This window comes from Lycium barbarum, chromosome 10, assembly GCF_019175385.1.
Source record: "Lycium barbarum isolate Lr01 chromosome 10, ASM1917538v2, whole genome shotgun sequence".
Lineage (NCBI taxonomy): Eukaryota > Viridiplantae > Streptophyta > Magnoliopsida > Solanales > Solanaceae > Lycium > Lycium barbarum.
The window spans coordinates 12,742,321-12,757,462 of NC_083346.1; the positions used below are offsets into that span (position 1 = coordinate 12,742,321).

The window sequence follows — 15,142 nt, forward strand, 5'->3', positions numbered from 1 at the left end:
TAACGCAGGCGATTTTCCAGCGAACAGGCTTCAGTCAATGGGGCATAACTTTTTGCACATATATCCATTTAATCCCCATAATATACCGTTGGAAATCTTGTTAATAGGGCTACAACTTTCAACAAGGAAGTTCTTCCAGATTCACAACAGATCAAGGAGTTATCGTTGCCCGAAATAGACCTGTCAACCCACTAGAACTTTAATGATATGAGTTTAAACTTGGTTCCAAGATGCGGGGTGTTACAACTTTGGGTTAGCAACGGTAGTGAAGTCTTGTTCAAGGTTAATGCATAGCGTCAAACGGAGGAAGATAATGGTCTAAATTCGAAACTCATAAGAGATTATAGAACTTGGTAGAGCCAAATAAAGATTTGTTGAAAATATGAGGTTTAGGGTTTCTGTTCAGAGTGCATAGCAAGGAGAAAGTGTATGGGCTCTATACAGTAGGAGTACAAGAGTTCTGACACGAGGCGGATTCCTAAGATTGATTAGGGCGCTGAAGTAATTATGAACTGACATCGGGCAGAGTGCAAGGATCTGATGGGAACATCTTTTCCTATGTGGCTAGGTACAGCCTATTTGGCTTTATTCGGATCCATTTCCCGAAGTTAATACTTCCCTTCGGAAAATGGGGCTGTTGACACCCAATTTCGTCTCTCCTTTATTCCTATTTATTTCTTTGGGCTTCTAACTTTATTGACGAGCTAAATACTTTATTTTCACTATTATTTTTTATTGTTACTATTATTAATATCGTTATCCCTCTTATTCCTTATATCTTTACTGTTTTACTGTCAATGGTTTGTCATCATGACATTTTAGGATTTGTAGCCATTAAATTAATCATAAGTCAATATTTTATTAAGTCCTTATTTTTTACTAATTGTCATCATAATATATATACAAGTTAATCACTTAGAAGTTGTAGAAGTTAATTACTAAGAAGCCCAAAAGGAATTAATTAGAAGAAGAAAATACCCAACAAATTCAGCTAGTCGAAGCCCATTCTTACGAGCCCAATTCGAGACCAGTCCATATTTTTTAACAGACCAGCCCATATCCTTTAATAACTTAACCCGACCCACTATCTAAATTAAATCCCTAATCTCTTCATCACAAAAAAGACAACAGCCACATACCTTGTCGTCTTCTCCTCTTTCCCTTTCATTTTTGGACGACTGTTGCACCTTCTTTCACCATCACAGACCTTTTCTACTCCATTCTCGTGCAAAACATCTCCTCTCTCATCTTCAACGATTTGGTCAACATAAATGGCCAAAAACACTTCTGAAGTTTCTGAAAAAGAAAGCAACTTCAGAGATTCGATTTTGATTTTCAAATAGCTAATTCAACTTTGAAATCCCGCTCAAAATCATTAACCCTAGCACTCTTCTTCCACCTATAAATATATCTCTAACTCCTAAGCCGAAGGGGGGCTTTTTTGGGGGGCAGATCGAAAAAAAAGGGGTTTTGGAATCTGGGTTGGGTATCAAAAATTCCTAAATTGAGACTTTCATTTCAAAACTTAGTCCCGTTTAATCAATAAATCAATTTTAAGTAGAGTTTACCAACAATTCCAGTTTATTTTCTCTTGTTTTAAAACTTTCTTTTGTTTCGTGTGTTTGGGTATGTTGAGTTTTGCACTCGAAAAGGATTCGAGCGTCATTCGCGTTCGAGCGTAGATCCGAGACTCCCGCACCCTATTCACTGCATTCGGAAAAGAGTTTCCCTTTGGGACTCGACGTCATCGCAAGACCTGAACGTGCATCTACTCTATCATTCACATCTCTCATTCTCTCGACACTCATCTGAACAGAAAACAAAGAGAGTAGCTAGCCAAACGGCGAATCACTGAAAACTTCATTCTTCTACGGGAGCCAAGTATGGCTTTAATCATCTCATTTTCATTCTTTGATGTTTGTTCATCTCCTAATTCACCCTAAATAATTAGGTGGCGACTCCTTAACTTTAATTAACCCCGGAATTATCGGAATGTTGTAAACCATTTTGACTCCGGTTAAAATGAGGTATAACAGCTTGGCGACTCCGCTGGGGAACTTACTTAGGTTCTAACCACAACAAACTTAGTTTTTTTTTAATTAGGCTTTATGTGCTAACTTAATTACTTTACTTGCTTTAAACTGTTTCACATCCTATAAATTGCTTGCGTGATATATTGTTTTGTTTGATATAAATTGTTTATGTGTTATTTGCTTTGATAAATTGTCATTTCGTTTCACTTTCCTCCACTCTTGGAAAATTCACATAAATTCACACACTTAAAGCGGTTTCGCGGTTCGCGGCCGTGCACTATTAAATCACCCTCTAGTTGGATCGATCTTATGGATTTAGTCGATCGACGGTGCAGTCGACAGCCACGGACTTTCCACTCCCAAGTTGTCCACTTGGGAGAGCCTTGTGTCATAAGAAACCAACTCTTAGTCAACCTAGAGTAGAGCTAAACCAACACCCTTTATTAGGAGCATACATTTCATGACCTAGGAGGTTCAATACCCTTGGTGTATTAAGCCCATTAGATGACTTTACCCAAACGTCCAAGTGGGTTCGCGACCCCAAGTGATACTAATCATACTTTATGTACATGTTTGAAGGATAATTGTGCCTAAATATTGACTATTTGCTCTAACTAATTAAACTTTAGGAGGGAGGGAATGACTAACGTTTCTATGGTAGGTATGGATTCTACATTGGAGTATATCCGTGATCAACAATTGACGAGAACCAAGGGCATCGCAAAATGGAGCTAGAAATTTAGACATAGGAAATTGTATTTACTTTATTTAGAGTAGGAAACACTTTATGTTGTATTCATTTGATATGTAATAAATATTACATTACTTTTGTACTTTATTTCGGGAAATAGAATTTGTTTAATTAGCCAAAAGCAATGGGATGACGTATTATGGCGCATTTTACCCTTCAAACAAACGTTAGGCCTACCTCTGGCACAAAGAGGTCACATGCATATTAGGACGCGTTATTGTTATTCGATATACATTGTTTACATTTGCTTGACAACTTGTTTGCCTTTATTTGATGAATTATTTGCTACATGACTTATTTGACTCTACGTGATCATGACTTCACTTAGATATTTTAATATGAGACTAATGTCATTTGCATTTTTATGTTTCTTCTTTTTATTTTTTCCTAAAAGAGTTGATTCGTGTTGACATTCGAACTGGCCGACCATCCTTACCTCACAAGGTCAAAGACGTCATCATTACCTCGACGTAGTTGGGTTGTTCAAGGAAGGAAAACTACTATGTCTGATCCAGCCGCATCTGTTTCAACTGGTTTGGAAAACATCGTGATCTCTAGTGATCCTCCCGAGACTTCCGAACATAGAACTACTATTCAACATGATGAACATATCGCCCGCTTGACTCAAGAGATTGAGGACCTACGTGGAGAACTGAATCGGGTTAGGGACTTGACCAATTTGTCCGTCACACTCCAAAGTCCACCTCCTGAACCTAGAAATGTCGCACCAAATCCACCTCGTTTTCCATCACTTGAATCTCCAGTTCCTGAACATTTTGCTCCACGCGAAGTTTGACTTCGCGCAGCAAGCGGCACGGAGTGATTTTCGCTTCGCCCTATGCACCTACCAACAACAGCTTTCCTCCAATCACCCTCGCAAATCCACCAAATCCGTCATCCGTCTATACTCCTTCACAAAGTCAACCACCCACCTACACTACCTATGCTACTCCTAATCCACCACTCGTCAACCCACCAAATCAATCGCTAGTTCACACTCCTTATGTTCCTTTATCCACCAACACTAATCCGCCACCTGCAACTACTCCTCTAAACCCACCAAACCAACTACCTATAAACACCACTTATAACACACCACCTCCAGTCCAAAACATTCCCACCGTCCAAACTTATCCAACCCAGCATATACAAGGGGCACATTTTGTCACTCCTAATGCGCAATATGTCCCTCCGGTATATGCAGCGGAAACACAAGCCTTTACCAACCCAGTAACAGCCAAGTTCCAGCCCGAGGTGGATCAATACGAGGAAGTGGAAAAGGATGCAAAAGCAAGGGCAGATGACATATTGTAAAAAGAGATCCACAGTCTCAAAGAAGCAATGAGAAACCTTCAAGTTGCTAGGGGAAGCAAGAGTGTAGAATATGAAGATCTGTGTGTTCAGCCTGACGTTGATTTGCCTGTAGGCTACAAGCCGCCGAAATTTGATACATTTAATGGAACAGGCGACCCTCATACGCATTTAAGGGATTATTGTGACAAACTGGTTGGAGTAGGTAGAGATCAGAATATAAGGATGAAGCTATTCATAAGAAGCTTATCTGGTGAGGCTCTGACTTGGTATACGCGGCAAAATGTCCGTAAATGGCGTGGTTGGAGTGATATGGCACAAGACTTCATGGCCCGATTCAGTTTCAACGCCGATATCACACCAGATAGAGTCTACATGACTAAGGTAACTAAGAAGTCAACTGAGTCATTCCGTGAGTATGCATTGCTTTGGAGGTCAGAAGCAGCCAAGGTTCAACCCCCGATGAGTGATAGAGAAATGAATGTCGCCTTCATTGAATGCCAAGCTGGCATATATTATGAGAAAATGTTAGGCATGATGGGGCAGAAATTCACAGAAGTTGTTAGAATGGGAGAAGCCTTAGAAGAAGGAATCAAATCAGGAAAAATTCAGGATCTTACTGCTTTGCAAGCTGTAAGCAAAGCTATTCAATCTGGTTCAATCAACGGGAACAAAAAGAAGAAAGAAGATGTAGCTGCAGTTATGAATATCCAAGGACATAAGCCGAGCCAAGCCGTTACATACTTTAACCATCCACAACAACCTTTCTACTCTTACCAATATGTTGAACCCTACCAAGCTCCACTAACTCCTTACCCTGTCTACAACGCCCAAGCAAACTACTATCAACCCCGAGCACCTCCCTATCAAAACCCACGTCCATATCAATCCGTTTAAGCTCCAACTTCCAAAAATCGACTACATGCTACACCTAAATCCCGTTCAAAGCCTGAAATAAAAAATACCCATAATTACACTCGATTCGCTGAACCCTTGGCTCAATTATTTGAAAGATTGAAAGCAGCAGGCGTGATACAACCAATTGAAGGGAAAATTCCCGATCCTATTCCAAGATGGTTTGATGGCTCCAAACGTTGTGCATATCATTCTGGAGTTGGCGGGCACGACACTGAGGATTGCTATGGTCTCAAAAACAAAATCGAAGCCTTGATTAAGGAAGGAGCGATCCAACTTACTGGAGCTCGGCCCAATGTGGACAACAACCTTTACCTACTCACGAAAATGCCAACGTAGACATGATATCTGTTGAGGAAGATAGGGATTTGAAAGGAGCCATTATGCCAATTGGAAAGATGGAAAAGGGCATGTCATCAACTTTTGTTGCTCCCGTGGGAACAGTCCAAAGACAAGCACCAATGAAGATTGCTTCTACAACTACTCACAACACCGAGACACCGACCATCTGGGGTGCCGAACCAGGAGAGACTTTGAAGAATTGGACTTCTACTCCGTCCTTGGTTCGCCGGGAGTCTTGGTAGATTGGACATGTAGTGAACTTGTGAAATAGCACGATTTTAAAAATTGAGGCCTGAATCGTGCCCAAAACGTTTTGTTGCTTTGCCTCATCTTTTGGAAGCTTAATTGCAAAATCTATGAATGCATTTCTGATTTTCCTTAATTGTCTATTTATCGTTATTTTCTATTTTATTTATCAAATCTGCCAATTTTATGATTGTGACATAAAATGAAACGAATGAATAAAGTATATCTCGAGAGAGCAACCAAGAAATTAGAGGACAAGACAAGATTCCATTTGGAAGAAAACGAAATAGCCGATAGATAATGACATAAGCATGAAGGCTATCAATTCAAGGAGAAATCAAAGGACGACATTAGATTAGATTGCCTAGTTTGCAACCTTTCCTTTAATGTACGTTACGAACTACGCTGACCTGATTCCCGTGGTGGGATACGTAGGCAGCCCAAACGGCGAATCACTGAAAACTTCATTCTTCTACGGGAGCCAAGTATGGCTTTAATCATCTCATTTTCATTCTTTGATGTTTGTTCATCTCCTAATTCACCCTAAATAATTAGGTGGTGACTCCTTAACTTTAATTAACCCCGGAATTACCGGAATGTTGTAAACCATTTTGACTCTTTAACTAGAATTTTTTTCTAGCGTCATTCGCGTTCAAGCGTAGATCCGAGACTCCCGCGCCCTATTCACTGCATTCGGAAAAGAGTTCCCCTTTGGGACTCGACGTCATCGCAAGACCTGAACGTGCATCTCCTCTATCATTCACAGCTCTCATTCTCTCGACACTCATCTGAACAGAAAACAAAGAGAGTGGCTAGCCAAACGGCGAATCACTGAAAACTTCATTCTTCTACGGGAGCCAAATATGGCTTTAATCATCTCATTTTCATTCTTTGATGTTTGTTTATTTGCTGGTGTGACTAATATTTTTAGCTTAGTAATTAGTTGCTACCAGCCTTGTCCTACGTAATCACTTAGATTCTTTCCTTAGCTTTATAGCAAAAGTAATTTATTTATTTCTTACATAGAAGAGAGCATATTTTTAGGATCCAAGAAACCAGTTTAGTCTAATTAGGAGTTCTCACCAAAGTTATTTGATTACATAGGTGTTTTGTCTCTAGTTAACGATTAAAAAAACGATGACTAAAACCAGCAAAACGATTTGCCAACCAAACATTTTAACCCTAAAATGATTTATGGTGTGAGTCCAACTTTGAGCTCAAATTTGTTCCCAGAAACTTAAAGATGTATTGTTAAAAGTTTCCACCATACCATTTCAAGACTTCCCATTACCCAATTTCTTAAGTCATTAGTTTCCCATACTCTTCGCCAAACATTTTGAGAACTCAGATCCTTTAATCAAGTTTTAGATATGAAATTTGTTGCATTCGGGAACTTTATTTACTTATGAGCCCCAATTTTCAAAATAAAGTACCACGTCTTTTACATTTGGTTCTACGATCAACTCCATATTTTCTCTTGGAAGTTTTTCCAAAACGCCTTACACCTAGCCTTTTAAATTTACTAAGTCCGGTCGGTTAACCATTATTAATGGATCTTAAAGGATGCTTGATACTTCCCTTTAAATTAATTGAACCCTTACCTAGAATCTTAGGTTAGTAGACCATAAAACGGAGTTAATTTTAGAAAATAACTTTAATGAACTTTAGGTGTCCTAATTCACCCTAAATAATTAGGTGGCGACTCCTTAACTTTAATTACCCCGGAATTACCGGAATGCTGTAAACCATTTTGACTCCGGTTAAAATGGGGAATAACAGGGGGAACTATCTGTATACGGGAAAAACCGAGGATAAGGGTATCTCGATTTCCCGAGATAAAGGTTAAGTTCATGATGATCATTGCTGGATCGGACGAGGCCCAATCGAGGTCAAAGTCAAACATTGGATCGTAGCTAGACCGAGCGCACTTGGTCCCGGGTCGTTGAAGCTCGGTTGGAACTAAATACCGAGATAGGACAAGAAGGCGGTTAGCCACGATAAGGAAGGGTCTGAAATATCCGCCATCGACCGGATATGGCGGTGCCAATCTCGCTCATCAGTTACTGAATATTTTGTACCTTATTTAGACTCGTACTAGGGTTAAGACTCCTCTACTATATAAAGAGGACCCCTTTATTTTTGGCCAGATCCTCACACGCATAACATACAGAGCATTACAATTTGATTCTAAGTGTTCATTCATTTTTCTAAAGTGTTCTATCATTGTTTGTTACTCAATCACTGTAGCACGAGCTCGGTTCTTCGAACCCGAGCCTTTGGATCGAACGTTTCAAAGATCCATCGTTGCTTTGCTGTGGTTTGCTTATTTTTACTTTCATTTGCTTTACTATTTATTGTTTAACAGTCATTTGTATTAAATCAAACCGCATATCCTTCGCAGCGCGTACAAATTTAATTGCTATCCATTTAAGGGTAAACATGCTTAAAGATCTCGGAGCTAGTAAAAAGATGAGCACAGTTGTTGAAGGATACATAATTTATGATGAACGGTGGGTTTCAATTGTTCTTTTGTTTCTCCTTGAAACTCCTCATGGTTTCCCCTAAAATTTCATATTCATGTGCACATTTTTGGATGGCCACACACGACAGTGGACCTTCAGCCCCTTGTTCTTATGTTCTGTCTTGCAGTTTATGTTCCTCTTTTATATACACTAATTTTTTTTTGTCCACTTATTATTCTATCATTATCTTATTCTTCATTTAGAAAAAAAAGTTACTGCTTCGGTTTTGATTTAGTGATAAACGCAACTCATGACGTGCATGAAATTTGGTGCGGTCAAAGTCTGGTGTTTAAGGAGAGTGTGGCACCGAATGTCGAATCATGCACTAGTGGCTTTAGAGTAATTTTCAAATATATAAAGTAATGATAACAAAGTTAATCTCTTGTCATGTGATTTAATTCATATAGCTTCAGACATTCGGATGCAAACTACCTTGTAATGAAGCGATTTCCATGAATTCAAATGCTAGTTTCATCCCAAGAACAGCGCTGGAAATCTGTCCTTCCCCCACCAGAAGCTGTTTTCACAATTTGGAGTTGGAATACAGAAAAGATAAAACAGTGTGTAGTGCTTCCTGAATTAAGAATTTAGGCTTTTGGATAGTAACCATGTTATATATATATATATATATATATATATATATATATATATATATATATATATATATATATATATATGCGCGCGTGCGTGCGCTCTATGATTGCCATGCAATTATAGCTTGAAAATCACGTTTCATTTTCCCTAAGGAAATTTAATATTCGCCCAATAAATCAACGCAATAATTTCTCTGTTAGAGGAGAGGTTAGAAGGGGACGTTTGAGTTGTTAATTTCATGTTTTTGCTTCCCATGGTTCAGCTTGCGGAGAAAGTTTTAATTTGTTTCGATCTGACTGAGATGCAATTTTTACAGCTCTTCCATTGATGCACCTAGAGTTTCATCTTTTTAAGTTTCAAACTCGAGTACACCATGCTAGAATTTCACCTGTAAGGACTTTTCAAATTCCAACAAAATAAAGTTGGGTTTTTCGATATTGTGATTTTGTGTTAGTATGGTGAAAGCTTTGTGATTTCTTTTGTTAAAAAATAGTTATGTTATCATTGTTAGGTGACCATTATTTACTATATCAAACACAGGGTAAAAACTAAGCGATCCAAGAAATAACCATCCCACCTAATTTTTTCCGTTTTAAACGAAGAGGTTAATTAAAAAATGCAATGGATCATATTTGGTATGGTATAAACATAACAATTACTTATCCAAGCGACAGAAAAGCCTATCCCCATTGGACAAATAGGCCTCTAAAACAACATGTATCATAAACTCAAAACTTATAGTACGATTCCTTCCAGCCATATGAGGTTTCTACGATAAAATAAATTTTTTCAAGGAAAAAACTAAGAACGTAAAACTAAATACTTAACCAAATGAATTGTAAAATGGTTAAGCAATTCTTGGCCTTATCTCAATTCCTTCAACAATCAGGCCTTTCTTTCGACAACCAGTCATCACATCTTGCATCCTTAACTCTATGAAATCATCTTCATTTCCAGTAAAAAACTCACCCAATTCTAATTCAAACCAGCCATCATCTCTAAGTTTAGGAAGTGGTGTATCGGCCGAATCACTATCTTCAGGCCAATGCCAATTAGACTCCATCTGTGTGAAGAAGTTATAGGAGCCCGGAGTAAAAGATAACTCGTCGTATACAAACTCAGGTAGAAATTGAGGATCCGGATGCAAATAAGCAACCCGCACATTTTCGGATTCAACACCGGAAATTCCAACTGAAACCTCCATTTGGCGAGTATCAAACCCATAATCATCTTCAAACTTGTAAACTAAGTAAGCTGCGTAGGAAGTCATTGGTGACAGAATCCCAGCTCTTATTGTGCCCCAAATTTCAAGCCACCATACAACTTTGAGCTGAGCCACTTCTAGAAACCTTCCTTGGCAATCAATAAGACAATTGTCATATATCAATTTAATGAAATATGTTGCTTCAATTTAACTTCAACATTTTCATAAACTAAATGAGATGATATATTGTCATATGTCTAAGGCTTGTTTTAGATCACTAATTTTAAAAGACTTCATTTCTTTCTTAATTTCATGTTTAGTCAAATAATGACACATAAATTTGGACGAAAGGATTATAAAGGGATAGGCTCCAATTATTAATAAGATATCCGCTGGAAAATGGCAAACCTGGACTCTGGTAGTGATGTCCATTCCCAGTATTCTGGTGTATCACCCCATGCAATAGTAAGATACCTTGCACCTAAGAAGTAGCATTTCTTTCCAGTCGATTTTTCAAGTGAAAAACTCTGTTGAAGCATATATAGTAAGTAGACCAACGAAAGAGAACAAGCGTACAGAAAACACGTACCTATAACGCGTAAAAGTTTAACAAGCTGACAACAAGCTAGAGATGTTTGTTTGTAGAAACAGCTTAAAGAATAAAGATATGAACAACAAAGCAGCACTTGCATTATGTTTGTGGTAGGGGAATAAATTATGACGACTTTAATGTTAATTTCAAGTTTAATTTTAGCCGGCCTTCCAAGGAAAACAAGAACTTCGTAAGGAGTTATGAGCATAATATTATGGTTACCAGTTGACAATTGACACTAGAAATGACAAGCATACTTTTATTAAAACATTTACATACGGACCAGCTTGCATGTACCTCGACCTGCTACCTCCCACCAACACTAGTACTGGGTAACTATATCCAACAAGACTTGGGTAGATGGGAAGAAATTACTTAATTTTTTTAAGAACGTCTAATTTTTTTAAGAACATCCTCGATAACATGACTCTTAGGTTCTCCTATCCTCTAAAACAAGAAGGGGTTTGGATTGCAGACAGACTCAGCCTTTTATTTTAGGGTAAATTGGGACGTTCTATCATATATCCGTGATTATCTTAAATATATTACCGTTACATTTTTGTAGAATGGTAAATAACACTAAATTGTCCCAAAAGTACAACTACGGTACTTTTCGTAATGTATCAACATTTTAGAGCAGAGCTAAGGAATGATGTATCAACACTAAATAAGTGATTTTTCTATTCATTTTTTTGTGTTTCGTTCACATATATTCAAAGCAAAACACTACGAGATTTTTAAATTCAGAGTGCAATTCTGGTGGTGAGGTAGGCAAGGTGGGAGATGGAGTAGGGGGGTAGGGTAAGGTGGGGTAGGCCGGGGGGAGTAGGTTGGGGTGGGGTTGGGGTTGGCAGTAGAGCGGGGGGGGGGGGGGAGTAGGTGGGGGTGAGGTTGGGGGTAGCGCGGGGGTGCATGGTAGGTCGGGGGTAGGCGGGGGGAAGGTAGGGGGGAGGTCAGGGGTACGGTTGGGGGTAGGGGCTGGGTGAGTTAGGCTGGATAGTGCGGGGAGGGGATGGGGGTGTTGATGTGTTTTTATTGATCCAGAAAATGTTTTCCCTCAAATTTTTAAGAAAACTTTTCTCCTATTTTGAGAAAACATTTTCAGAAAAACATTTTCTGTCGTACCAAACACACCCTAAAATCAAGACCTTTATATGGGCGATTTTAATCCATCTGAAAATAAATTTCAAGAAAATAAAAAGAACTTGCGTGAACATCGTATAGAAAAAAATAATCATCCTAATTGGATTCACCTTACCAAATGACTTCACTTTTCAAATTCAACATTCTTTTTTCGGAAAAGGCTCAACTATGCTATCGAACTATCGGAAATGGCTCATTTATGCCACTCGTCAATAGTTTAGCTCATTTATGCCATCGAACTATCGAAAATGACTCATTTATGCCACTCATTAATAGTTTGACTCCTTTGTGCTATCGCCGCTACCAAAATGACTCATCCATGCCATTTTTTTTATTAATGTTGGTTTTACAATACCAGATATGATACGTGACCTCCAACTAGATGGTTGTGGGAGGGTCGGGTGTATGAGTCGGATTTTTTTATTAATTTGAGATTTAAAATTGGGCTGATTTAATTAAGTGACATATACCAAAAAATTACATATTTATAGTGTAATTTTTTAGCGAAGGGGTGTCGGACACCCCTTGGATGCATGTGGCTCTGCCACTGGTAACGACGATGACGTAAATGAGTCAAACTATTAATGAGTGACATAAATGAGCCATTTTCGATAGTTCGATGGAATAAATGAGCCATTTCCCGTAATTCGATAGCATATTTGAGCCTTTTCCGTTCTTTTTTCCCTCTCTACACCTTGTTCAAACTTTTAACAATTTTACGTTCCAACTATTTCCAGAAGAGGATAGAAATGTTAATATTCAAATCTAGTTTCAGAAAGAAAAAAAATAATGAAAAAAATCAATATAGTAAAATAGCAAGCAGCAAGTTAGTTACATGTTTTTTCTGATTTTCACTTTTACGTACCTTGCGACCTTCATCAATTAAGATGGGATGATGGGAGAGATAAACATATAGATCCTTGAGTGATCGAAAATCGGGGATCGGAGTCGGTGATCCGGCAATAATGGACTGATAATCCGACGGCAGGAATTTTTCCCAGACAGAGTCAGAATCAGCAGCGGATTGGAGAGATGGAGAGACTAAGGAAAGGCGGCAAACGTCCCTCGGGCTCGTTAAGGACAAAATCTCAGCGATACATCCCTCCGGTAGCATCCACAGACAAGTACTACTACTAGAACTCCTCTTATCTTCTTCACCTTTCTCTTTCTCCATGAGTATTTTGCCTATCACAAACTAACTTGTTTAAGACTAAGTGTTGTTTGATTAGGTCTAATGCTGCTACTTATAATAATGGTTTTTCTTTTGCCAAGATGTAGATAATCTGTAATACAACTTTTTTGGTATATGATTGATTGATATGCCTTCTCAACACATTTTCTATTTCAGAGTTTCTCCCAATAGTGTTGATGAATCAGATCTCCTCACCGTAAATAAAAGATCTGAAAATAGAATTATTTTTAGTAGGGAGCATTTTCCTTAAGCGACCTTGCGCGACATGAATTTAGAGGGCGAGTGAATAAATACTTGATTTTAGTGTTACTTTCAAGTTATGCCCTAATTTTTTTTTTTGTTTTTTTGTAAGTCTACTCACTTCGGAAAAATATCAGATATTTAGAGATTAATTTTAGGCATAGTGTCTGAGTTTTATATGGTTGAAGTTCATGTGTTTTTGTTTGAGTTCAGGCAGAGACAACTTCTGGCACATATGACTGAAGATAAGCTATTTTTGCTTTAACTTCAACCATATGCGGCTGAAAGTTACTCTTTTTTGTCTGAAATTCGGCCTAACCTCAAACACCACATGTTTGAAATTGTTTCGAAGTGGGTAGGCATGAAAAAAAAATTGTTTTTTTTTATATTTGAAGGATCAAAATAAACCTACTCCAATAGATAAAGGACAATTTTGACCAAATCAAAAGGTTTAAAACCAAAAAGGGAAAATAATTAAGATATTGATTGATGGAACACAGGCATACGCAGCGGAAACAAATAGCCAGGATTGAACTTGCATGTAATATAGACAACACATAATCAAAGATTTTAATCAAACATAAAATCGATACTTATCTCTTGGAGAGTGACTGCGGCTGCAAATCGAACCTCAAGCACGAGCAAAAGCTGTCCACGTGTTCATCCTTTAGTTCCATAGTCTTGTGCTGTGTAACCCGAATAATACCAGAATTTACGAAATTCGTGTGGGCGAATTTCTATGGAAAAGTCGAAGAAACTTCTAAAACTCTTTGCCTCCTTATGGAATAAAACCCCTATTTTTATAACTACAGCTTTAGGGTTTTCACCCTTTTTTTTTTAAAACCTGTTGGGTCTTTATTTTCCACCAAGAAATACTATTCCATTTAATTCTTTATTATTCAGGCACAGCAGGGACCACACAATTTAATTAACGAGGCTTCCTATTATGGAATTAATTCAAAAAATCTGAATTAATCCTCCCATAATAAATTACGAATTATTCCACTAAAAAATCGTAACTGCACTCCTCAGTTCAATTTCGAAATCATACATTAAAACTTATATAACTCCACATGTTAAGATTACAGATACCAATCAATTAAATTAAATTACTGACAATTTAATTCATTGACTAATTGAATCCTTTATATTTGTGCTTAACTTACATCATGCGACGGATACAAAATCCACCTGCAGGGTTTTCACATGAGACTTATAAGCATCCATAAAGGGGTATCATTAATCTCAAAGTCGAGACATGGATTCTATCAACTAATTATTATTTCACAAATGTAACTTGCCATTATCCAATTTACCAGGAATATATAGACCCGCAATTGAGTCGTACCTTTTAATAAATCAAAATAATGAACAAATCACATTGATCATAATAATTATATCAAGATTAAGAGTAAAGTACATTGAATGAACTAGAGAATTTGTTTTATTTATTCAGTACGAAAATACTTATCTCTACTTGGTCCGTTCAATACATACAAAATGTACTAGCACAAGAAGACGAAACTATACCGTTCCCATAATGAAGATACATTATATTAATCTTGGGCTACAATCATACCGATGGCTTTGTCCAATTCCATCTTAGATCGTGAACATAAATTTTATACTTATAAGAACCGACGATTTAATCTTCCGTGTATAAGCTAAACTCTATACACTAAATCATCTACTATATAAGTAAAGGACACATATACTAGTACATGATCTATTTAATTCTTTATTAAACAATGAATGAATAATTGTTCTATAATAAATACTATATCCAAACACATGGTTAATAATATATATCCCAACAATTGATATGTGTCATTTTAAAATAAGGATTGGGACCAAAAAAAATTCGGTTGTGGCTCATTTTTTTTTTTGTTTAAGCATGCGTGCGCCATGTAGCAAAAATAATACCCTTAGATACACACTGAAAAAGTTGGATTCGTAAAGAATTGCTCTTAATTAACCAATGTGTTACAAGGATTTGATCTCAAATTAAACGGATAAACTATATATTCTGCCTTTTAAAAATGATCATAGATCTATCC

The 15,142-nt window shown here is 37.5% G+C and overlaps 1 protein-coding gene across 1 annotated transcript; it reads right to left on the reverse strand.

Annotated features, from left to right (window-relative positions):
* Positions 1 to 9,423: 9,423 nt before the first annotated feature.
* On the reverse strand, positions 9,424 to 13,391 carry LOC132615391 (putative F-box protein PP2-B12). The gene is made up of 3 exons (XM_060329997.1): positions 12,519 to 13,391; positions 10,327 to 10,445; positions 9,424 to 10,063 (listed from the first exon to the last, which is right to left on the reverse strand). Exons 1-3 carry the CDS (start codon positions 12,825 to 12,827, stop codon positions 9,562 to 9,564), a joined length of 930 nt encoding a protein of 309 aa, XP_060185980.1. The 5' UTR covers positions 12,828 to 13,391; the 3' UTR covers positions 9,424 to 9,561.
* Positions 13,392 to 15,142: the final 1,751 nt, after the last annotated feature.